Here is a 25,505-nt window from a genome sequence, read left to right on the forward strand (position 1 = left end):
TCATCTACTCCACTAAATCAAAAGAAATGGAAAGGGAAAGCTTCGGGAACAACGACGACGGCGCTTACCTGCGATCCGGAAACCCTGCGTCATCGTCCGTTAGCAGTGCCGATGCGCTTTTCTCCGACGAGGATCCGCATCTCAGATTGGCTTCCAATTGTCCCAAGAAGCGAGCAGGACGGAAGAAGTTTCGGGAGACTCGACACCCGGTTTATCGGGGCGTGAGGCGTCGGAATGGCGGGAAATGGGTTTGCGAAGTTCGCGAACCCAATACTAAGACGAGGATTTGGCTGGGAACGCATCCGACTGCGGAGATGGCAGCTCGAGCTGCAGATGTGGCGGCTTTGGCATTCCGTGGTCGATCCGCCTGCCTCAATTTCGCGGACTCGGCTAGGCTTCTGCCAATTCCCGACACCAGCGATGCGGCGGACATAAGGAGAGCTGCTTCGGAGGCGGCAGAGATGTTCCGCCCTGTAGAAGAAGCAGAGAGCTTGTCTGAAAGTGAAGGTTCGCTGGAGATGGAGGTTTGCACAGAGGTGGACCAATCCGCCGCATATAGCTTGCCGATGTCCCTGGAGAGTATAGATGAGGCTTTCCTCTGTTCCCAGTTTCAGCCTCCGTGTTTTGAAAGTGGGCTCCACTGGGACGACCACGTCGACAGCAATGCTGACATGTCGCTTTGGAATTTCTCCTTCTAATTCTGGAATCTCCCCTATGTTTGGAGTTTAGTTGGTTTCTTGTGATTTCGTAATTTGTAAAGGACTTAATTCAAATTTTCTAATATTTAAAGGCCTTTTTGACATTTAAGCATTCTTCTGGAGTCTAGACGATTTGACCATTTCCGGCCATAAAACAGGCGTCGTACGTCGGTCGTCAAAGTCGTCAAACCGACCAATCTCGAGTCAACGACAAAACTGACGTAAACCGGTGTGGAATCTTTCTCGGGCGGTCACTCAAAGTCGGTGCCGCCGGATTGACAAAAATGGAAAGATTATGGTTGTCCAGATAAAAAGCAGTGGACTTGAAAGGGTATCGTACTTGCATGTACCATTCACACTTAGAATCTTTCTAAAAAACACAAGTTTTTGTCATAAAGAATCTTCATTAACTATTTTTGGAAATTTTATTTTCTTATCCCTTTTATCTTTGAAACTTTGTATGCTACCAAATAAAAACAAAAGAAGAAGGAAATGATTTCTTTTTGGCTAATTTTTTCATGTAGATACTTTTTTTTTTGTTTAATAAATAATAAAAAATAGAGATAAGAAGAGAGAGTGGTCAAGAAATCGACTTAATATTTTTGGCTTATTTTTCCTGTTGTAGCAATAAGAAACTCAATTTCTTATTCACGGTTAACTATTTGTCGACAAGTGGTACAGGGAGAGAAGTCTTTTATTTGTATTTTTTTTCCAGGATTTCACATTAGTTCAAAGGTGCCCTTTTTATTGTGTTCAAAAAAAAATTATTTTTTAAATGATCAAAAACTTTAAAGCCTTGTTAGTGCATTTTTTTCTAGAAAATGCTACAAAAGGGTTTCTGAATAGAAATACGTTTCCAAATCACATCTCTATCTAGAAATTTTCATTAGGAAAAATATATAATTATTCAGCTAAGATTTTCTAGCCAAGATAAGTCAAAGAATCGTATGTTGGAAAGAGATTAGGCTTCAACCTAATCAAAAGTCGTCCCAAAAACATCATGTTGCTCTTCTCAACATCTTGTTTAGGGTTTACGGTTTTCAATTCATGTTGCTGTTGACCAGTACTCCTTTCTTGTTATTTATTTCTCGTTCCAAATCTCTTTGGTTTTTTTTTTTGTTATCTTCATATACTTTGAAGGCTAAGTATGCCATTCTTAATAAATTTGATTAGATTTTTATCTTTGATGATCAAAGTATGCCATTCTTCATAGATTTTAAGCTCTCTTTTATATCGACTTGTCATTGTACTTTTTCTTCTACTTTTCTCCCTCAAGATTCAAGATTTCATCTACCAAATACATTCATTGTGCTAAGATTTATCGTCCAATTGGACAAAGTGGTTTCTACCATGAGTTGTCTGCATCCCTTTTTGTATACCTGAGCATGGTCGTTTGAATGGATGTACTGCTAGAATTTTCCTTTGGAACTTTTTTGAGTTGCAATACATTGTTATTATCAAAATTGTCTTAGTGCATATCTTGAGACCAATCGGAGAAACCCCATCTTAACGTAAATTAGGTTGGTTTGAGTCGATTCCCTAAATACAATTTCTTCCAACTTGCAAGAAGTAGGAGGTAGAGAATCCCTTCAAGCTTCAAGTGATCCCAATTATTATAAATTTTAAATAGATTAAAATTAAATAAATTGTATTTTACACCTAAAATTAAGGGTAAATAGATTTTCTAGATTATAAGAGATTTTTTAAAAAAACAGAAAAGGCTAACCTATTCCAAGGAAACTTCCAACGGTCAAAACCAGAGGCGATTCTTACAGAAAACGCTCGTCTGCCCAGCTGCTCACCTTACGCTTAGGTTTCTCTGTCTATGTACTCTGGTTTTACGCGGTCTGTCCACTCTGGAATTGAAGTTTCTTCGGCGAAGGGTTTTCCTGTGTTTCGAGTTTCGATCTTTGCGTATCTGGTCAATGGCTTCTATTTAATTATTTACTTTTTTTTGTTTCTTTCCGTTCTCGCCCTCCGAATTGAAGACAAATTCTAAGTTTTGAAGTGATGGCTGATGCAATCTGACGTTCCAGCAAAGGTTCTGCTTGGTTGCATCTGTTGGTCGGACCCTGAATCTGGTCAATGGCTTCTTCAAGCGAGAAGAAGGAAATGTACCTTGTCAAGAAAGGAAGACGCAAGTTGGACGAAGGACCAACCCATACGTTTAAACTCAAAAGCTGTCGTTAATGCGGAGAAGAGACGCTTTCACTGTCTCCTGACTTTCCTCATCTTAACGGATTCTATATTATCCAGCGTTTCCAGCTCTCAAACAGCCTCGCATAGTGTCGAAAAGTCTCTCGCCGCGCTGAAATCACAATCTGGAGCAAAATGTCATGCATCTTTCAGGCGTAACTTCAAAACCCAAGCCCCCCAAAGACATCTGGCGCTTATAAATTAACAGATTCGGGACCTACGACGTAAAGTCATTCTACTACGATACTACTTCAGAGTCTAGAGATGGAAGATTTCAACACCGATGAGAGCTCTTCGCCATGCGGAACCAGCAATGGAAGCGGTGATATGGTTGCGCCGTTCCAGTGCGGTCGGCAGAAGAAGCGGGCGGGACGAACCAAGTTCCGCGAGATGCGACATCCGGTGTACTGGGGGGTGAGGAAAAGGGGCAGCGACAAATGGGTGTGCGAGATAAGGGAGCCAAATAAGAAGACGCGAATATGGCTGGGAACATATCCGACGCCGGACATGGCTGCCAGAGCCCACGATGTCGCTGCCTTGGCATTGAGAGGCAAGTCCGCTTCTCTCAACTTTCCCGACTCCGCTTGGCGTTTGCCGGTGCCGGAGTCAGGTAGCACCAAGGATATTCAGAAGGCTGCCGCCCAGGCGGCGGAGGCTTTTCACCCGTCGGAGTCGATAAAAGTTGGCAAACAAGAAGCAGAGGCGGAGAACAGTAGTGCGACCGGGATGAAGGAGGCAGCGGATAAGGACACGCCGAGAATGCTGGCGGACATAGCGGAGGGGTTGCTTTTATATCCGCCAGGACAATCACCAAGTGAAGCTGGTGAAGGTGGCGGCCTCTGGAATGAGTGGGATGAAGGTGGGGAAGCGGACTTGTTGCTGTGGAACTACTAATTTCTTTCATGACTGCTTGGATTGGATTTCCTTTCCGTGGTTCACCATTTTTGAGTGCTGGTAATGGGCGGTGGAGGGAATATCCACGATTTGATTTTGGCCTACCAGAAATTGTTTGGTTAACTTAGATTTAGGAAGCAGAAACTCAAACTGCTACAGTTTTCTTTTTTAGTACAAAATACAGAATCGCATACACAAATCATAATTCATCGATGATAGATGACAGAACGGTTTCGTCTCAGCTTTCTCCTCTTTCCGCGACTCATACAATATTGGCTAATTATGTTCTTGAAAAGGCACAATCGAAAGCTAAAGAATTGTTTTAATTGTCTCAAGGGGTTGGGCCAACCAAAGAAGGGGTGGCATCCACTTGAGCAAGCTCTAACCTGCATATGTTTACGCTTAGCTTGATCTGAATACTTCTAACTCGAGTTCGAGTCTTTAGCTTAGCCTCGAGCTTAAAATTGGAATCGAGCTTGAGCCCAAAATTTTTAACAGAGTTTGAGCTCGAACCCGAGCCATGTTCGAGCTCTAACCTACATTTGAAATTATAAAAAAAAAATTAAAATAAATAATGAGAATATTCTAATGAACTTAGTATCATTGAACGTCAAGTCCAAGACTTTGCAATAGAATATATTAATGTATAATAACCAACTTAATAGACCTAAAGGAAAAAACAAATACTTCTATCAGTAGTGTTTATTTCATTGACAAATAATAACATTACATGTTGAGGAACTGAAAAGGGTTGAACTATTGACTATCGTCCCTACCTTCTTTTTTTATGAACATCAATTTTGAACCACTTGATGGATCAGTTCCTCTAAAACCGAATGAAAATCATTAGCATTAGATAATGGCAGACCAGATTAGGTTAAATGGAAACTCAAATTAACTCGATCTAATTTTGACGAGTCAAGGAGGGTTGTTTTTCCCCCCTTATCTCAAGAGGTGGGGAAAATACCCATAACATATAAAGAAAAAGGGACCATTTTTCCCTTTTCAGCTCAATCTAAACCTAACCCACAATGTCTTTTTACATAGATTATTTTTAAATTATTATATAATTTAAAGAGAAAAATAAAAAAATTTATTTTATTTTTATAAAAAAAATTTGTTGTAGGTGGTATGTAATTCCATAATTTATTATTTTCCATTCCCACTCCACGAACTTCTACTATAACCGACCTCTATGAAAACCAGTATGCAATTAGAAAAAATCAAACTCGAACCATTGGAAAATGCCTCTAGAATTAGAGAATGGTATTGAATTAGCTAAAATTTGTTATCGGTTAGTAACTTATAAAATTGAGCCAAAATTAAACAGTTCCTGACATAATCCTCTGCCAAATATTGTAATTTGTGTGGATAAAGGAAGGAGAAGATCGAAAGAAAGTATCCATTTAAAAAGAGAAAGGAAAAGCAACAATATTGAATTGAATTTATAAAACTCGGATTTGACTAATAGACTATGTTTAATCCAACTTAATCTTTTCTTGGCATGCAAGATTCAAAAGTAGCCAGAAGTCAGACAAACCGAGTTAACAAACCCGCCCAGTTGACTGAGCACGTCAGCAGGAAGAGAGCCTGACCGAGAGAGGTACACGTGGGCGCGTGGAAACCGAATGAGGGGCGCTTCTCAAACGAGTCGTCTGAGTCTGCACGGCTCTCTCCCTCAACTGAATTCCTACAAGTATGCTTAATCAGCTTCACACTCATCATTCTTCTTCTTTACTCCTCCACTGGTGCGCAATGGACAACTTCTCAACCTTAACTACTTGTTCGTCGCCCCAGTCAATCAACAGCGACTTCACGCCCTTCTCCGAGGAGGATACTTTTCCGAACTTGGCATCCAAGTGCCCCAAGAAAAGAGCGGGGAGGAAAAAGTTCCGGGAAACTCGACACCCCGTGTACCGAGGCGTCAGACGCCGGAACGGGGGAAGATGGGTCTGCGAGGTGCGCGAACCCGTCAAGCAATACAGAATATGGCTTGGCACGTATCCGACGGCGGAGATGGCAGCCAGAGCACATGATGTTGCGGCTATGGCGTTTCGTGGTCGATCGGCGTGCCTCAACTTCGCAGACTCGGCTTGGCTGCTGCCTATTCCAGACACAGGCGATCCGAGAGACATACAGAAGACAGCTGCAGAAGCGGCGGAGATGTTCCGGCTGCCGGTAGAAGATCAGAAGACCGCTTTTTCTACTCAGAATGAAGAAGTTTCAAAAAAGGACTTGCCATGTATCCCCGCGGAAAACGAGAGAATTTTGCCGGATTATTGGCTTTACCTGGAAGAAGAAGCGGCTTTCACCATGACGGGTTTGTCATTGGCTGCTCCTCTATGTCACGAAGGTGGGTTTCACTGGGATGACAAAGAAGAACCCAACGACCATATCTCACTCTGGAGCTTCTCCGTTTGATTCTCTCACTACATACATCGAACTTCCATTTTTTTCAATTCTTACATGTACGCAATTTATTATTGTAATGGAAGGTATATTAGCGTAATTGTAGGAAAATAATAGTTTCCATTAATATGTGATTTTGTACCTTGATTTTAGGATCTAAATTGGACCTAAAATAAGGATGTAATGTCTTATAAATTGTTTCCTAAACGGAGAAGAATACATCGAAAAACATTTCTTTGAAATCCTTCGTGTTTTACATGGTATAAGAGCAGGTGATTTTTTTTTAAACTTTACTGTTCTTTTATTTTTCTGTCGACTGAACCGACCCAAACCGGCGGGTCAACTCAAGCGGATCCGAACCGGGTCGAACCGAACCAGAACCTAACCGGACCAGAATTGGACCGGACCATATTGCTCCAAATTGAACCCAGACCGAACCGAACTGGACCAAATTTCCAAATTGATGGCCACCACTACATGCTCATCAACCGAACTTATCCCATCACGATAGATTATAGTTCACCAAGACAATTCTGCATTTCCAACTAGAATCATCCTCGATGAGACCAATTACTCATTATGGTCCCAGCTCATAGAAATGCGAATTGGCGCGCGCAACAAAGCTGGATATCTCACCTGCGAAACAAGAAAACTAGCATCTGGCGATCCCAATCTTGGAGCATGGCTTACTAAAAATCAAAGAGCCAAAAGTTGGCTTATTGACTCCATGTGTCCATTGCTAATGCAACGATTTATTTGCGTCTCCATTGCCTAGGAGATATGGGAAGCAATATAAAAAATGTTCTATGATGAATCTGATGAAACCTGTATATTTGAGCTGAACCAGAGATCTTTTTCTACCAAATAAAATGGTAGATCATTATCCATGTACTACAATGAACTGGTTGCTATTTTCCAGAGATTGATCATAGAATTATATCTAAGGAAGGAACAGTTGAAGGGCTAATCCAGTTGTATTTTGCAATGGCTAGGCTTTGAGTTCATATTTTTCTTAGTGGGTTTGACTCTGAATTTGATCAAGTTTGTGGAGAAATCTTGCGAAAAGACCCCAAACTTGATTTGGAGAGTACATACGCATATGTCAGATGAAAATATCAACAGAGACAGACAATGGGGAGCTATCGTCCAGTCTCAGAGAACTCGGCGATGTTGGTCAACCAAAACCGACAAGGATCATCAAGCAGTCAGAACACTCAATCCTTTGGAAAAGGTAACAACCGAGTATGTACCCATTGCGGAGAAAAAAGACATTCGTAACAACGGTGTTATGAGATTATTAGCTATCCGGAGTGGTGGGATTTCTCCAAAAAAAGCCCGTAAAAAGATTGCTGGGAAAGCTATGGTGACATCCACGGAAGATAATCAGCAGCTACCTACGACAAATATTGCCCATCCAGGTATTCTCAATAATGCATCAGTATTCTCTGTAAATTCTAAGAATAAACCTTGGATTATTGATACATGTGCATCCGCTCACATGACAAGGGATCCCAGTCAGTTACAATCTATCATACCTTCTCCACAATCTGTTATTTCAACAGCCAATGGTAGTACCTCTCCTATTACTGGGGAAGATCTATTATATTATCCAAAAATCTTACATTAGAAACTGTCCTTGTAGTTCCATCTATTGAATATAATCTTTTGTCTATTAGCCAAATTACTTCCACTCTTGCTTGTACTGTAACTTTTTGGCCCTCATTTTGTCTTTCAGGACATTCTAACCCGAAAGATTCTTGGTTATGATGTTAGACGGGGCAAACTCTACTATTTGGAGTTGACAAAGAATGGGAGATCAAAAATCAATCGAAAAAATCAAGCTAACAGTGAAGATAATGCTCAGACAACTGTATGGTTACGCCACTAACGATTAGGTCATCTTTCCTTTGGTTATATTAAGAATCAGACCACAACTTTTTTCAAGTTTGAATGATGTGCATTTTCATTGTGACACTTGTGAACTGGCTAAGAGCCACCGTATTGCTTATTTATCGAGTTTGAATAAAAGTTTCGAACCTTTTGAGGTTATTCTTTCCAATGTTTGGGTCGAGCCAAGGTTCCCTCTATTTCTAGAGCTCATTACTTTGTGATATTTATTGATGAATGCACTAGAATGACTTAGGTATCTCTGCTTATAAACAAGAGTGATGTGTGTCTAGCATTTCAGAAATTCCACACAATGATACATACTCAATACCAAAAGCAGATTCGTGTTTTGCAATCTGACAACGGTACTGAGTTTGTCAATGCTTCTCTTGAAAATTTTCTAACCAATCATGGAATTCGTCATCAAACTTCTTGCACTTATACTCCCCAAAAAAATGGATTGGCAGAAAGAAAGAATAGACAACTTTTGGGAGTAGTACGTGCCACTCTCTTTGGCATGAACATGATTTGATTTTATTAGGGCGAAGCAATCAAATATGTTGCCTACCTCATCAATTGAACACCTTCTAGAGTACTGGATTTTCAAACTTCTCAGCACAAGTTGCAATCCATGATTTCAATTCCCCATCTTCCGAACCTTGAACCCCGGATTTTTGGGTGTACCACATATGTTCATTTCCCAAAGATCATGCGAAATAAACTTGATCCATGTGCAAAGCAATGTGTATTTGTTGGCTACTCAGAATTTCAAAAAAGATATCGGTGTTATGATCCACACACCCAAAAGTTCCATGTGACTCTAGATGTCTCCTTCCATGAATCAATATCTTATTATTCAAGGGGAGTTCCTTGGAAATCTCTTCAGGGGGAGAGTTCAAGTGAAGAGAATGTTCCACAAGAAAATAGCGGAAGTGCTAAGTTTATTGAGTTAGAAGTGGTGAATGAAATTTTCAAGTGTCATGATGTGCAACAAGACTGTGATTCAGTAATTTCTCATGAAGAACCCTCAGAGTTGCCCCTGTCTACACCAACAACTAAAAAATCAACCCAGAATGTTTCTCCTCAGGTAAATATGAATCATGTGTTTGATGAGTCTAATGAAGCATGTCTTCCTATAGAAAATATACCCCCTAGATATCCATAAAGATTGAATAGGGGAGTCCCAAAAAAACAGTATGAACCTGATCTTGAAGCCAAGACCAAATATGCAATCAATAACTATGTGTCCTCCCATAGCTTGACTAAATCGTATGCATTTACTGTTGATCAATTATCCAGGGTTTCTATACCTAGTAATGTGCAAGATGCATTAGCTGATCCAAAATGGAAAAAGGCGATGAACGAAGAGATGGAGACTCTACAAAAAAATGCCACTTGGGAACTTGTTCCCCAACCTAAAGGAGTAAAGACAATTGGATGTCGATGGGTGTTCACATTGAAACTCAAATCGGGTAGAAGTATTGACATATATAAAGTTCGGCTAGTTGCAAAGAGATATACGTAGAGGTATGGGATAGACTATCAAGATACTTTTGCACCAATAGCTAAGATCAATACAATTCACATTCTTATATCTATAGCAGCAAATAGAGATTGGCCTCTGCAACAATTTAACGTTTAAAATGTCTTCCTCAATGGAGACTTAGAAGAAGAAGTCTACATGGAGCTACCACCTAGAGTTAAAAATGGTTCTTTGTGTCAAGGTAAAGTCTGTAAATTGAAAAGTCATTGTACGGGCTGAAACAATCACCTAGAGCATGGTTTGGGAAATTCTCGGATACAATGAAGGAGTTTGGCTATAAGCAAAGTAACTCAGATCACACTTTGTTTATCAAACACTAAGAAGAAAAAGTAATAGTTTTAATTGTATATGTTGATGATAAGGTCGTGACAGGAGATGACCCATGTGAAATGCAAGTTTTATAGGAACATTTAGCCACTAAATTCGAAATGAGGATCTCGGACAACTTAAATATTTTTTCGGGGTTGAGGTTGCAAGATCGAAACATGGAGTCTTCCTTTCACAGCGAAAATATGTGTTGCATATTCTAGCCAAAACCAGAATGCTTGACTGTAAACCAATAGAGACACCCATGGAAATGAATCATAAGCTCAGAATTCATCCAAATCAAATCTCAGCAGACAAAGGGCGTTATCAGCGATTAGTTGGAAGATTAATCTACATATCACACACAAGGCCCGATGTAGCATATGCAGTGAGCGTGGTGAGTCAGTTCATGCATGCACCAAGTGAAGAACATATGGAAGCAGTCTATCGGATCTTGAGATACATAAAGAGTGCTCCAAGAAAAGGTTTGTTATTCTCAAAAAATGGTATCTCCAATATTTGACTTCTCTCTGAGGATTGAGAAGTTTTTTTCCGCTGCATAAGAGCTATTGATGATGGATTGGTCTCCAAGTGGGAGATTTTTAAGTTGAGGAGTCTAATTAATGCCTTACATAGAGTCTAATTAATGCCTTACGTAATGTTAAAAAAACTTACCCTTTTCCCTAAAAATGACCATTTGTCCTATGTAAAAATCTTCTCTTTAAATTTCTCATCAATAATGTAGGTCACATGAAATTTTTTGAGACCTACGGAAGCCATATCAAAGTTGGGAAGATTTTCTTTGCAACTCTCTAGGTAGCACTATTCAAATGAAAATTTTTGTTGGAGCAATTTCTATTCAACAACAAGTTTCTATCTAGGGATATGTTTGAACATATTTTTTTGTTCAAAATTTCTTATTCAGCTAGGGCTTTTGTTCCACAATCATGTTTGACCATTTTTCTTTGTTCAAACATTTTTTGTCTTATTGTGACTTATGCTCTAAAAGTATTTTCCTTCTCCCAACAAAGAAGTACCAAACTTCTTGCACATTCCTATGAATCGCAAAAAAGGCAACACATCGTCCCTGCCGACTTCTTTTTACTAACCTCAATTTTGGACCACTTCATGGAATCACTTCCTCTAGAACCAAATGGAAATGTCTAGCCTTACATAGTGGCGAACCCAAATTAGGTTAAATGGCAACTCAACATAACTTGATCTGATTTACTAACCTCAATTTTGGACCACTTCATGAACTTATATTATAACCGACCTCTATGAAAACCGAAATGCAATTAGAAAAAATCCGACTCGAACCATTGGCAAATGCCTCTAGAATTACAGAATGGTATTGAATTAGCAAAAAATTGCTATCGGTTAGTTGATTATAAAAGTGACCCAAAATTAAACGGTTCCTTACATACTCTACCAAATATTGTGATTTGTGTGGAGAAGGGAGGAGAAGATAGATAGAAAGAATCCATTTAAAAAGAGAAAGGAAAAGGAACGATATTGAATTGAATTTATAAAACTCGGATTGGAGTAGACTTAATCTTTTCGTGTACATGCAAGATGGAAAAGTAGACCAGAAGTCAGACTAACCGAGTTAACCAAGCCGCCCGCACGAGGGAACATCGGCGGCAGTTGACTGAGCACGTCAGCAGGAAGAGAGCACGAGAGAAAGGGCAATACGCGGGTGCGTAGAAACCGAATGACAGGCGCCTCTGAAACGAGTTCTATCTTGTCTGCACGGCTCTTTATCCTTCGTATAAGTATGCTCGATCAGCTTCACACTCCTCACTTTCTTGTTCACTCCTCCACTGGTGCGCAATGGACAGCTTCTCAGCCTTCTCTACTTGTTCCTCGCCCCAATCAATCAACAGCGACTGCACGCCCTTCTCCGAGGAAGATACTTTTCCGAACTTGGCATCCAAGTGCCCCAAGAAAAGAGCGGGGAGGAAAAAGTTCCGGGAGACTCGACACCCCGTGTACCGAGGCGTCAGACGACGGAACGGGGGAAGATGGGTGTGCGAGGTGCGCGAACCCGTCAAGCAATCCAGAGTATGGCTTGGCACGTATCCGACGGCGGAGATGGCTGCCAGAGCACATGATGTTGCGGCTATGGCGTTTCGTGGTCGATCGGCGTGCATCAACTTCGCAGACTCGGCTTGGCTGCTGCCTATTCCCGATACAGGCGATCCGAGAGACATACAAAAGGCAGCTGCAGAAGCGGCGGAGATGTTCCGGCTGCCAGTAGACGAACAAAAGACCGCTTTTTCTACTCAGAATGAAGAAGTTTCAAAAGAGGATATCCCCGCAGAAGACGAGAGAATTTTGCCGGATTGTTGGCTTTACCTAGAAGAAGAAGCGGCTTTCACCATGACGGGTTTGCCATTGGCTGCTCCTCTATGTCACGAAGGTGGGTTTCACTGGGCTGACAAAGAAGAACCCAACGACCACATCTCACTCTGGAGCTTCTCCGTTTGATTCTCTCACTATATACCTTGAACTTCCATTTTTTCCGATTATTACATGTACGTAATTTATTTTTTCACGGTACTGTAAGGGAAAGACAGGGCTCTCTGTAAATGAATTTAGATTTGTTACTACGAATGTACATTTGCAAGAACTAAGAAGCCTTTCATCTTTCAATTTTGCCAATCAGAGATGTTGCTGCTGAGGGAAAATCTCATGCCTACTTCGCCTGAATGAACTGCACGACGGAGAGGAGAGAGTGGAGTGACAGAGAGGTGAAGAGGTAGACGCAGAGGGATGGAGAGTGGGGACAAGAAAGAGAAATGAGAAAGTGATAGATGACGAGGGTTCAATGTGAAGATATTTGCACTAGCAGCAATTTATAATTTCTTCATGGAATTCAAGCTCCTTGAACATTACAATGCGAGAAGATGATCCTCGAGAAGCCATGGGGGTGGCTCTCCTTGACTTATCCCCTTCACAGAGCCAAATATGATATCCTCAACCAAGGCCACTATCTCCTAAAGGTCCATAGGAATACTTGATGCATCTGCATCTGCATTTTCCTTCCTTTCTTGCATACCATCCTATTAAAATAGACCAAAATTTAATATTAATCTTTAAAAAATAAAATTTACAATATAAATTACTTCAAATTAATTATCATTCTTACATATTAGCATCGACTATGAGCGTTTCTAAAGAAATCAACATCACTAACTTCTTCCAACAAATTTATCATACAAGATGTAGAATAACTGCAATAAATATAAAAAAAATGTCTCAAAATATCCACAAAAAGGACTTTAGTCACTACAATGTCAAATTGCATCGACATAAACCCTAAACCCTAATTAAAATTGTAATGCTTAAATTCAAAATGTTTTACCAAAAAATGTTAGACTATGAAGTGGGTGCACCACCACTGCCAATCCTCCATAAAAGCTCTGCAATAAGATTCCAACTTTCCTTGAGGATGACACTCATTTGTCTTGAACCAACCATGTATATTCCCTCGTGTGATCCCGAGACACATCCCCCATATAGCATTGCACATTGTCATGTGTTCTCATCATGAAATAGTCAACTATGAACTCCTTCAAGAAAAAAAAATCTGAAACATTGCAACCAAAATTTGTAATAAAGGAAAATGCAAAAGTAAGAAACAAAAAAATGAAATTCTTACCATGATGTATGGGTATGTGTAAAAATTCTTCATGTTTATATTCCATAAACCTTAGAATAATTAAGTTGTAGAATCTAATTAACACCTTACACAAAGTCAGAACACGGATCATTGCTTAAACACGCTCCAAGACAGTGGTATCAAAAGTTTGACATCTTCATGAGTAGTATTGGTTTCTTGAGGACTCAGGTGGATAATTAATGTTATCTACAGAACCTTGTATCATTCTAATACTATATGTTGATGACATATTGATTGAAGATGCTTGCAAATAGGAAATAATTAATTGAAAATAGAGTTGTCCAAAAAGTTTGCAATGAAGGATTTGGGTGCTACAAAACAAATCCTTGGGATGACGATTACTAGGGATACTGATGTCTAAAAACTGTCACTAGAAGAATATGTGAAGAAGGTGATGAGCAGGTTCAACATGAATGATGCAAAACAAGATAGCACTCCTTTGGTTAATCACTTTAGGATATCTAAGGAGCGCTCACCTGATACAGAGTAGAAGCTAGCCTACATGGCCTATATGTCTTATGTTTTTCCTATTGGCAGTCTCATGTATGCCATGGTGTGAAGTAGACCAGACATAGCTAATGCAGTGGGAGTTGTGAGTAGATAAATGAGTAATCCAGGTAAAAAATATTGGGAAACAGTAAAGTAGATTCTTAGGTATTTGAGAGGCATCGCAAACTCAACCTTATGTTTCAAAAAGTCAGACTTGGGATTATAGGGTTACGTAGATGCTGACGTGGCTGGAGACATTGATGGCAAGAAGAGTGTCATTGGATATGTATACACATTGGGTGGTACAATAGCTAGTTATGTCTCCAAGTTGTAGAAGATAGTTGGTCCTTCTACTATTGAGGTCGAATATGTCGTCATGACCGAAGATAGCAAAGAGATGGTATGGTTGCAGTCTTTCTTAGAATAATTAGGTGTCAAACATGGGAAAAATGTATTATATTGTGACAGTAAGAGTGCTACTCATTTAATAAAGAACCATGTTAATCATGCCACAACAATGCACATATAGGTGCGTTTTCACTTCATTAGATCGGCTCTGGAGGATGGAGTCTTATCACTTGAGAAGATTCAAGGGAGTCAAAAACTGGCTAATATGTTGATGAAAACTCTTATGATTGAGAAACTGAAGTTGTGTGCAACTTCAATTGGACTTCTCTCTAAGGATTGAGAAGTTTTTTTCGCTGCATAGGAGCTATTGATGATGGATTAGTCTCCAAGTGGGAGATTTTTAAGTTGTGGAGTCTAATTAATGCCTTACATAATATTCAAAAAACTTATTTTTTCCCCTAAAAATGACATGTTGTCCTATGTAAAAATCAATGAAATACAACTCCAAAATTATGAGAAAATAATTTAAAAACTTCTCTTTAAATTTCTCATCACTAATGTAGGTCACATGAAATTTTTTGAGACCTATGCAAGGCATATCGAAGCTTGGAAGATCTTCTTTGCAACTCTCTAGGTTGCACTATTCAAATGAAAAAAATTGTCGAAGAAACTTCTGTTATATAGGAGGCTTCTATCTAGAAATATGTTTGAACATATTTTTTTGTTCAATATTTCTTAGTCAGCTAGGGTTTTTGTTCCAAAATCATGTTTGAACATTTTTCTTTGTTCAGACATTTCTTTTTTTATTGGGACTTTTAGTATTTTCTTTCCCCACAACAAATAACTACCAAACTTCATGCACATTCCTAAGAATCACAAAAAGGCAACACATTGTCCCTACCTTGATATATCCACAGTCAGCAATCTTCAGATTTGGTATTTCCATGTATTATCATTCCTTGTTGTTGCTTCGCTCAATTTGATTCATTGAACTTTCAACAAAAATTGGTGATAACTTTTGTTTTTTTCTGTACAATTGAGCATTTATTCAATAAAAAGAGTTTTTTTTCCATATGTGGAACATCATAAAGGTCAATCTATTGTTTTGATGTGAGTCGATGGTGCAGTTACATGATGGTTGACTAGATTGGTGGGGCAGAAATGCATTGATCATTGGGGGGTGATGTACCAATCCAAAAATGGTTAGGACAATATGGTTAATACTCTGTATATCTCATTTAATTAATTAGTATATTAATTTATTCTAATTCTACATTAAATTACTTATTAGTGTAATAATCATATTTATTTTGGTTAATTATATATTTAGGTATATATTCTATTTAAGTATATTATAAAAAAAGTTACTCATTCTCTTGTTTACATCATATTTTAATTTTGGACACCGACACTGAAAATTATTTTTCGGTGCATTTGAACTCGCTCACACTAACACCAACACGTGTTTGAACTTGAACTAATTCATTCACTTTCACTTTTAACCTATCTTATAACCGACCTCCATGAAAACCCGTATTCAATTAGAAAAAATCCGACTTGAACTATAGGCACATGCCTCTAGAATTAGAGAACGGTATTCAATTAGCTAAAAATTTCTATCAGTTAGGTAACTCATAAAAGTGATACTTTAATATTGTGATTTGTGTGGATAGGGGAAGAGAAGTTAGATAGTAAGTATCCATTTGAAAAGAGAAAGGAAAAGGAACAATATTGAATTGAATTTATACAACTCGGATTGGACTAATAGACTATGTTTAATCCAACTTAAATCTTTCGTGTGACAAATAATGTACATGCAAGATTCATAAGTAGACCAGAAGTCGGACTACATCAAGTTAACCAAACCGCCCGCACGAGGGAACGTCGGCGGCAGTTGACTGAGCACGCAGCAGGAGGAGAGCATGACCAAAACGCGGGCGCGTGGAAACCGAATGACAGGCGCCTCTGAAACGAGTTCTATCTTGTCTGCACGGCTCTTTATCCTTCGTATAAGTATGCTCGATCAGCTTCACACTCGTCACTTTCTTGTTCACTCCTCCACTGGTGCGCAATGGACAGCTTCTCAGCCTTCTCTACTTGTTCCTCGCCCCAATCAATCAACAGCGACTGCACGCCCTTCTCCGAGGAAGATACTTTTCCGAACTTGGCATCCAAGTGCCCCAAGAAAAGAGCGGGGAGGAAAAAGTTCCGGGAGACTCGACACCCCGTGTACCGAGGCGTCAGACGACGGAACGGGGGAAGATGGGTGTGCGAGGTGCGCGAACCCGTCAAGCAATCCAGAGTATGGCTTGGCACGTATCCGACGGCGGAGATGGCTGCCAGAGCACATGATGTTGCGGCTATGGCGTTTCGTGGTCGATCGGCGTGCCTCAACTTCACAGACTCGGCTTGGCTGCTGCCTATTCCCGATACAGGCGATCCAAGAGACATACAGAAGGCGGCTGCCGAAGCGGCGGAGATGTTCCGGCTGCCGGTAGAAGAACAGAAGACCGCTTTTTCTACTCAGAATGAAGAAGCTTCAAAAGAGGATATCCCCGCGGAAAATGAAAGAATTTTGCGGGATTATTGGCTTTACCTGGAAGAAGAAGCCGCTTTCACCATGACAGGTTTGCCATTGGCTGCTCCACTAAGTGACGAAGGTGGGTTTCAATGGGATGACAAAGAAGAACCCAACGACCACATCTCACTCTGGAGCTTCTCCGTTTGATTCTCTCACTATATACCTCGAACTTCCATTTTTTTCGATTCTGACATGTACGCAATTTATTTTTTCACGGTGCTGTGAGGGAAAGACAGGGCTCTCTGTAAATGAATTTAGACTTATTAGCGGAAGTGACAGCATTATTCTTTATGATCAGTTCATAACTTCCAGCAAAAGAAGACAACCAGAAAATTATTTAGCGGAAGTGACAGTATTATTCTTTATGATTAGAGGAAAACAAAAACCAACTTAGCATTTACAACACAACATTCATTAATGAAGAGCTAATCGTTTCTGGGTTGCGGCAGCTTTCATATTGCTGCAAGTCTGCAATTGTGATTAATTTTCGCTTTTAAGTCTAAGGTGTTGACAGATAGCCGGTAACGAGATCTACTGTTCCAGGTGGTGGGGGCTTTCAATTGATTCGAAACACACAGAGGGGTACACGGTTGCCCCTGTGAAAGCAACACGCTCTCGGAATTCGGAATTCCAAATAAAAAACGTTTCTTGTTCGACAATTGGACTTATCTGATCGTCGTGTCATCCGTCGAGTGTATGCAAAATGCAAAATACAAATTCTTCTTCTTCTTCTCAAGCTTTCTCTGGTCAACTTTCTGTTTCGACGCTTTCTCTGGTCACACTGTTTACTTTTTTCTGGAAAGTCAGCGATTTCAACCTTTCTATTCCTTTATTATCTCCAGCAGCGATATTGGAAAACCCAGACGTCTCGGGTCCCCAAATTCAAACACGTAATTTTGTAAGTTATGATTTAACCTGGGATCATTTTTTTTTAAATTAAAATTATTAAATTTAATTTAAATATATATATATATATATATTATATACGGCTGATATAGTACGAAAAGCCATTTGGTTCAAAACATGTGGAACAGTTATCTCATGTTTCACACCAAATAGTTTTTCATATTAGATCAATCCTTATATACATGGTTGATCCAATACAAAAAGTCATTTGTTGCGAAGCATGTAAAATGCTATATCAATCATCCAATCATAATCAACGACTGAGATAGTCATTCCGTATGTTTTGCACCAAATGGTTTTTCGTATTAGATCAGTTGTGTATATATATGATCGGACAGTTGAGATAGCTTTTGATTGGACGATTGAGAAAGTTTTTTATCATTATCAGATGATTGACATAGCGTTTTACATGTTTCGCACCAAATGGTTTTTCGTATTGGATCTTTCGGAAGGAAAAATAAATCGATTATTTAAAAGACAAAATTAGTTATTTGAGCATAGAACAAAGGTTAGAAACACCTTAAATAAAATATTAGATAACTCTATTTCAACAACAATATACTACAAAATTTTGCAATGAAATTCCCACTTCCCTATGGAATAGAAAGAAATATATTATTTCTTTACCTTATACTCAAAACTTTGAAGAGAAGAATACTTAGATCTTTGTAAAAAGAAATTCAAACTTTGTCGGATAAATGATTACTTAGAAAATCTTATTCCCCATGGAGTTCTACAACTTTTTATATTAATAAAAATAATAAAAAAGAAAGAGGAGTTCCTTGGTTTATCACCCTTAGTGCTAAAATTAAGAAGCACAAACAAGAATTGTAAAAGGATAAAAATCAAATACCCAAACTGGTGGAGAAAACATAAATTTCAACCTTTGAAATCATGGAACCACAAATCAAATCAAACATATTTTTTATGATGAATTATTAATCAAAACTTTGGATTCAACAAAGGAGTCATATTTAATTGAAATTTAATAAAGGTATCAAAAAAATCATGAAAACAATATGTCTATATCTATCAAATCAAACATATTTTTTATGATGAATTATTAATCAAAACTTTTGGATTCAACAAAGGAGTCATATTTAATTGAATTTAATAAAGGTATCAAAAAATCATGAAAACAATATGTCTATATCTTTTCGGCCAATAATAAAAAATGTGATAATGAAAATCATGATGAAGACATCAATTTCTTTTCAAACTCTAAACCTGAAGAAGAGAAAGTTGTGGAAAAAACAACAATCAACAAGTCTGAAAATACATTTGAAATAAATATAAATAATAAAAAACTAGTATAAAAATCCTTTTATTTTATATATAATAATTTTTAGGATATAAATTGAGGTATAAGAATGAACACATAATTTATTGTGATTTAACATTTGTTTTTATTTTTTATTATCAATTATTTTAAAATTTTGACCAGAAAAACAACTTAAAGACAAGCGTTGGTCCCGGCGGGGCTCGAACCCGCGACCTTCGGCTCATAAGACCAACGCTCTAACCAACTGAGCTACGGGACCTACACCAAAAACTCTTTTCACAGTAAATATAACTCTAGAAGCCTTAACCCTAGATCTCTATTATAAGCCATGTGGCCATTGTGGGAAACATACAAAACAACTATATTAACCGTCTGATCATATTGATCTGACAATGGACGGTTGAGATAATTATTTCGCATATTTGGCACTTCGCACTTAGATCGACCCAATTAATAATGGCTCCATCAGGTTGTCCCATCAATTGGGGATATTAAGGCACCAAAATGTTTAGCAAAGGTATGTCTCTGCCACTCCAGTACGAGACCATTAAAATGGAAGTCATCCATCTCGACATCTCAATTTAAATAAAACTAGCAACTGTGCAGTAGTAAATATACCGGAATTCAGATACCTCCATCAATGAGTAGACGCATTGATCAGGATCTCAGACTGAAAAGAATCCCAAAGTAGGCGGCTGATCCCTGATCTCTGATCCAAGCACGATGCCTCTGCTCTCTTGGAACTGAGAAGGACGGTCCCTGGTGCGAGAGCGTAATGTAATTCTCGTCATGTTGCTTTCGCCTGCTCTGCCGCTTCCACTAACTTCAAAAGTCAGACTCGCTGTTTGCATTAAATCACGGCAATCGCATAACGCGATCTCGATCGTGGATGTTTTCCTTGGATGCTCTTGCACGCTACAAATCGGTTCTTCTTCTTTTCTGTATAAGATCATGCGCGCGATTCAAGTCAGATTAGCGAACCTTAGATCTGACTTGAATGTCGATTCGTCAGATCAACTAAGAAGACCTCCGGAAAAAAGAATTTTGACATCTGCGCTGTTACTGGAAAAACTGTTGGGGTGAGGGAGGTGGAGAGAGGATCGATTACGGATTCCGAAAATCTCAGATCAGATGTTATAAATAATAAAAACATGAGAAAAGTGGAAAGACAGGCTGGGATTTCCATGCGGTGGATCTGTTTACAGAGAGCTTCTCGGCTTTTAACCCACCCGAGCGTGGGAGATCCGACACCAGTGGCCGGAGCACGAGGACCACCACTGGCAATCAATAGAACATAGGATCATGCCTCAGGTGGGGCCGCCATGCTCGTGTGGCGCTTCGTCGGCCTTCTTCGGACTTCGGACTGGCACGGTAGACACAGGGAGAGAGAGGAGGTCAGGAGGAAGACGACAAATTCAAAATTTTGAATTTTGGCTCGGTTGATCATGTGAAAAAAGAGCGGTAGAGTGGGAGAAAGCTCCCCGCTGTCCCCTTCAACGAGCGGCCGGCGGCCGCGCATACTCTTCTCTGATCGGCTCATCGCTTGCCCCAAATCTCCTCGCGTACAAATATCAAAAATTTGAAATTTGGATTGGTTAATCACGTTGGGATAGAGAGGGAGAAAGGTTAGCAAATGAAGATTAGGAAATGGATACAAGTTCACCCGGCGTATATTAATCTTGTTGGTAAGAGAATGGACAGATAGTACGCGTCATGCAGGTGAGCGATATTGGGTGGGTCCCCTGGAAAGATGTCAGTTGTACAGCTTTCCCACACTATTTCCATCTCAAGAAAGCAGAATCCGGATTCCGAAATATCGGAGTTAGAAGAGAAGCAAATGCTGTAACGTATCGGGCGTCAACGACGACGTTTTCTGTTTGCTTTAGACCGAGGGTCAATCAAATCTCTCCGCGACATGCCGTCGCGGTCAGTCTCTTCTCTCACAAGTCCGGATTCCGGATCTTACGGCTCACGTGGCAGTCGTACGTTTTAAAAATTAGAAAAAGCTGTGTGTGAATATTCAAACGCAGTGGAGAAGAGAAGGAGACGGGAGCACTTGGGTTTTTTTTTTCATGGCTTCCGTGCGTTCTTGCGTGGAGATCTTCACCTCAGAAGCTGCCTCCCTCTTTCACTTTCACCAGTTTCATTTCCAACCTCCTCTATTGAAATCTCCTCCTGCTGGCGCTTTTCTCCACAACTAGAAGATTCGCGCCGAGCGCCACTCAGAGAGGCATTCACTGGATCCGTTTGTAAAGGTAAGGTTCAGGTGAGGTTTACGAAAACAGCTTGTGAAGGTCATGAATTGATGGAGCTTTTCTGATTCATCTACTTTCCGTATGTGTCCTGCAGTCTTAACAGGACTTGATTCATAGCTCTCTATCAGATATTTCAGCCTTTACAGCTACAAGCATATTTGTTTCTGCTACGATTTTATTGCTCTTCCGAGCTCCTATTTCTCTGACTCTTTCAGTCCACCCATATGAAAGCTGGATTGCTTTAGTGCGCGCTGTGTTACTTCACTCTTTACTTTTTAGTTTTCCTAGATCATCTCCCGTTCTTTTCACATTCTTTCCGTCCGGTTTACCCCTTTGGTCCTTCCCCATGGATTTCGAAGCTGAACCTGGTAAGCCTCCCTCCTGCAATTCCAAACCTTTGATGCTCAAAGATTTCCTCCAAGATGATTCACACTCCTCTAGCGGCTTCGTTTCCTGTCCCAGACGATGCAATAGTACCACAGTTAGAAATCTTCTTGTAATGGATCTCAATGACGGTACTGAAACTAAGAGCAGTCCGAAATTACTCCGAAGCAGATCAAGAGCAGCTTCGGCTACCATTACTACACTGCAAAAAACATCGGAAGCAGTCATAAAGGCAGTCAAGCACTTTCCATTGTCTCCTGTGAGATCTCAGACTTTAGATCGGGCTAAACAACGTCTTCTTTCCAGAAGCCTCTCCCAGAGGCTGAAAAGAAGCTTCCGGAGCAAAAGTCAAAAATGTGAGAGCCAAATTATGGCTACGGTTAGAGTTCGGGACATCATAAGATGGAAGTCGTTCAGCAAAGTCGAGACGACGACGAAATCCGTTGATTTCTCGTCTTCGATCCAGGTCAGCAGCACAAACAGCTCCAACAGCAGCTGGGACGACAGCGATTTCTCCTTACAGTTTTCAACCAGCAGCTCGGAGTCCACAGGTGAAACCGAAGCAGTAGATGGTAAAACTAGTACACAAGAGAAGAAGAGTGGTGTCGGTGAGGATTCCTTGGGGACAGCGACCTGCTACCGTAGAGCAAAGGTGAGGTATTTCAATGCTTCCTTGATTTAGACTCGTGATAGTCGCATCCAAAAAGAAATCGCTTTGTCTGCTGGTATATGGTCACTCCATCTTTGTTTAAGTTCTCCATTTCGTTTTTCCTGCAAATTCCCTTTTTCTAAAACTCGACGTGGATTCATTGGCTTTTTCTTTGGCTTGCTTTTTATAATCGAAGAAACACAGGGGTTAGTAGTAATCGCTTCCTCCAGATTCGTCGAAACCAGGCTGACTTTCTGTTTTTGATTCTTTTACGTGGACCGAGTCAGTCTTCAGTTCTGCTGTTTGAACCGCTGGTCAAGTACTTTACTCTTCGTTTTTCATCAGGAAGGATTTGTCTTTTAGCATGAGGAGCTTTGACGACCGACAGCACACGTGAGAGAAGAAGGCAGACGATCCGTACCGCAGGCGGCCCGCCTGGTTATGGGCTCACGTAGTGTGAGAAGACCACCATTTCCTTGTTCATTGTTCTCGTCTCCTCATGAACATCCAGTTTCCAAATATATTTCTGATCAACATCCCATCTTATCTTCATTGATGCTTCAATCTATCGTCCTTGAACATTTAAAATTTACGTAAAGGCAAAAAATACAGAAAAGAACATTTGTCGTCGTCCATGCCCCTTAAAATTTTTCAATGAGGGCACTATTTTCTTGTTTTCTTTAGCGTTAACTAACACATAAGAGAGGTTTGGTTGAGTAAGCCACTCATGTTATTCCCTACCACTTTGGATTGTCGGTTGGTGAAACTCTTTTCAACTCGAACCTTTGGGGGTTCCTGATGAAAAGGAGAAGTTAGCGAATTCAATTTCGTAATGTTATGATATCTGTATGTAAAAGAGACGCATGAACAAATAAAGAAAGACAAACCAGTTGGGCTGACTAGTATATTTATTTCCATGAAAGTAAGAAACCCTTCCTATAAAGGCAAAAAGTCCTTGGGAAAGGACAATTTCAAATAAAGTCTGCTTCGTTTTTGTCGCAACAGAAGCACGACTGCTTTCTTTTGTCCGATCTTATTCTTTTCCATGTGCTGCTGTTCACTTGGTCTAGCTAATTTGGAGATTTTAACATTTCGACTGTGTTACTTCGCAAAACAGGTGGCAGAGAGCCCAATAATCGCAGAGAACACGTACGAAGAAAAGGAGCAGTTTAGCCCAGTTTCTGTTTTGGATTTTCCAGATGAGGACGAAGAGATGCCCTTGTCATCGTTCCAACGAAGCCTGGCGAACATGGAAAGTATGTTTGTTTTTTCCCTAGTACACAACACAAACTCTACTACTTTCTGTTTCTTGTCCTCGCTTTTGTCTTCTTCTGGCTTACTGCATGATATGCATAAAGTAGAATTGTCAGACTAAATATTAGTTAATTCCATTTATACTTCATATTCACGAAGAACAGACATCTTTAGCGATTAATTAATTTTATTTAATGCATTAAATATGACTAATAGTTTATCAGTAGGTTTGGTGGTGTTCTTTATTTTGTGCCTGCTCTTTTTCCTTTAAAACGAATGGTTCGAGTTGGAAACTTGTAGTTCATTTCTCCAGCTGCAGTGGACAAATTTCTTTTGAAAATATACAAATAGCTCTAACTAACGATTACAAAAGTCCTACATGAAGTCCAACCGAGGTCCCTGGATTCACTGTCCTCAGTGCTAACTACTAAACCATAGAGCTTGCTATCTGATGCATTGCTACCCGGTCTACTGTGAGGGCTGATCTAATACGAAAAATCATTTGGTGAGAAACCCAAATGCCTTTTTGTACTAGAGGGTCTCACAAGAACATTTGTTTGAAACTTATTTGGGCATAGGCTTAAATTCAGAATCTCAGACCTAGATTAACATGGAATAGTGCAATGCAGCTTATATTCAAATGGCACACTTCCATTTTAAAGGAACCACTGGTAATCGTTTCCATGGTCAAACTGATTTGAAGCGTTGGTCTTTGCTGATAGCATTCTCCACTTTGCAGGGACGAAACAGCAACTACTGCAGAAGATCCGACGGTTCGAAAGTCTGGCTGAGTTGGACCCCGTAGACCTTGAGAAACGCATAGCTGTCTTTGAGCTTGATTGCTCCAGCAGCGGCGAAGAAAACTCCGAAGACTCTGAAAAGAACAGCGTAAAAGAGGTAGCAGAAGAAGAGTGCGGAGAAAGGGAGCTACTTGACCTTCTCAATTCTATCTTCGGAGGTTGCCAAAAACCGAAAACAGATAGACTATTCCTGGATTTCTTTAAGGAGGGGTTAAGAAACGGCGGTAACGACTCAAAAGAAGTGCTTCTGAGAAGAGCGAGTGAATGGTTGAATGGCTTTGCTCGAGGGAAGAGAAGGAAAGTAAAAGATGACAGAGAGGCACTGGTTAGAGAAATGGAGATGGGTGAGAGGTGGAAGAAGCTCAAGGAGGAAGAAGAAGAGCTAGCCTTAGAGATGGAGGTTGGGGTGCTGGGTGTGATGCTGGATGAGCTTCTTATCGATCTCCTCTATCTATGAGGAAACTAAGTCCAAACAAGGGAAAGAAACAGAAAGTAAAGTTTGTGTCTCTGGGTGGTGTTCGGCATTTCCAGTAGATAGTGGCCGGTAATGGCTAATGCCACCTTGAAACCATTTAGGTGTCCACAAGCGTCGTCCGTTCACAACTACAAACAACTGGAGTTTTAGCTTGTGGCGGTGTGAGGTTGGTGTCTCAAAGGGGAGGACATCATCTCAGAGGACTGGTGAGTGGTGACCAATATGCTTATGTATATAAGATCTAGAATTATATTTTTATAATATGTTTTACTATTACAATAAGCTAATATCCATTAGTACTCAGTACGTAGTCTCAAAATACCCATTAGAATTCATTACTTAGTCTCAGACTTTGGAAGAAGCCTCCGTAGTTCCTAGATTAGAACCATATTTACTCTCTTTCTAGTGCTAAAATGAATGGTAATTGTTTAGTATAGAATTTTTCTATTTGCTCTTGGTTCTAG

The 25,505-nt window shown here is 39.9% G+C and overlaps 6 protein-coding genes and 1 non-coding gene across 8 annotated transcripts; 6 read left to right on the plus strand and 1 right to left on the minus strand.

The window, feature by feature from the left end:
* Positions 1-749, plus strand: LOC137948605 (dehydration-responsive element-binding protein 1E-like). Its single transcript, XM_068794701.1, has one exon. The coding sequence runs from the start codon at positions 27-29 to the stop codon at positions 696-698; it is 672 nt and encodes a 223-aa protein (XP_068650802.1). The 5' UTR covers positions 1-26; the 3' UTR covers positions 699-749.
* Positions 750-3,158: 2,409 nt separating this feature from the next.
* On the plus strand, positions 3,159-3,788 carry LOC137947752 (dehydration-responsive element-binding protein 1D-like). Its single transcript, XM_068793521.1, has one exon. The coding sequence runs from the start codon at positions 3,159-3,161 to the stop codon at positions 3,786-3,788; it is 630 nt and encodes a 209-aa protein (XP_068649622.1).
* A 1,755-nt stretch (positions 3,789-5,543) lies between these two features.
* LOC137947753 (dehydration-responsive element-binding protein 1E-like) lies at positions 5,544-6,209 on the plus strand. Its single transcript, XM_068793522.1, has one exon. It carries the CDS (start codon positions 5,544-5,546, stop codon positions 6,207-6,209), a length of 666 nt encoding a protein of 221 aa, XP_068649623.1.
* Positions 6,210-11,766: 5,557 nt separating this feature from the next.
* Positions 11,767-12,423, plus strand: LOC137947754 (dehydration-responsive element-binding protein 1E-like). Its single transcript, XM_068793523.1, has one exon. The coding sequence runs from the start codon at positions 11,767-11,769 to the stop codon at positions 12,421-12,423; it is 657 nt and encodes a 218-aa protein (XP_068649624.1).
* Positions 12,424-16,526: 4,103 nt separating this feature from the next.
* On the plus strand, positions 16,527-17,257 carry LOC137948819 (dehydration-responsive element-binding protein 1E-like). Its single transcript, XM_068794996.1, has one exon. The coding sequence runs from the start codon at positions 16,527-16,529 to the stop codon at positions 17,181-17,183; it is 657 nt and encodes a 218-aa protein (XP_068651097.1). The 3' UTR covers positions 17,184-17,257.
* Positions 17,258-19,409: 2,152 nt separating this feature from the next.
* Positions 19,410-19,483, minus strand: TRNAI-UAU (transfer RNA isoleucine (anticodon UAU)). The gene has a single exon. It is a non-coding gene; the product is annotated as a tRNA-Ile (tRNA).
* A 1,789-nt stretch (positions 19,484-21,272) lies between these two features.
* On the plus strand, positions 21,273-25,399 carry LOC137948852 (uncharacterized). Of its 2 annotated transcripts, XM_068795036.1 has the most exons (5): positions 21,273-21,479; positions 21,574-21,847; positions 21,942-22,515; positions 23,630-23,768; positions 24,506-25,399. In XM_068795036.1, the coding sequence occupies exons 3-5, from the start codon at positions 21,979-21,981 to the stop codon at positions 25,021-25,023; spliced, it is 1,194 nt and encodes a 397-aa protein (XP_068651137.1). In that variant the 5' UTR covers positions 21,273-21,479; positions 21,574-21,847; positions 21,942-21,978; the 3' UTR covers positions 25,024-25,399. The 2 variants fall into 2 exon arrangements, with proteins under 2 accessions (XP_068651137.1, XP_068651135.1); XM_068795034.1 differs by having other exon boundaries at positions 21,574-22,515.
* The last annotated feature ends 106 nt before the right edge of the window (positions 25,400-25,505 follow it).

The sequence above is a fragment of the Aristolochia californica genome, unplaced genomic scaffold (genome assembly GCF_029961685.1).
Source record: "Aristolochia californica isolate CCGP_79_NKW_82.1479 unplaced genomic scaffold, dmAriCali1.0.hap1 SCAF_13, whole genome shotgun sequence".
In the NCBI taxonomy this organism is placed as follows: domain Eukaryota; kingdom Viridiplantae; phylum Streptophyta; class Magnoliopsida; order Piperales; family Aristolochiaceae; genus Aristolochia; species Aristolochia californica.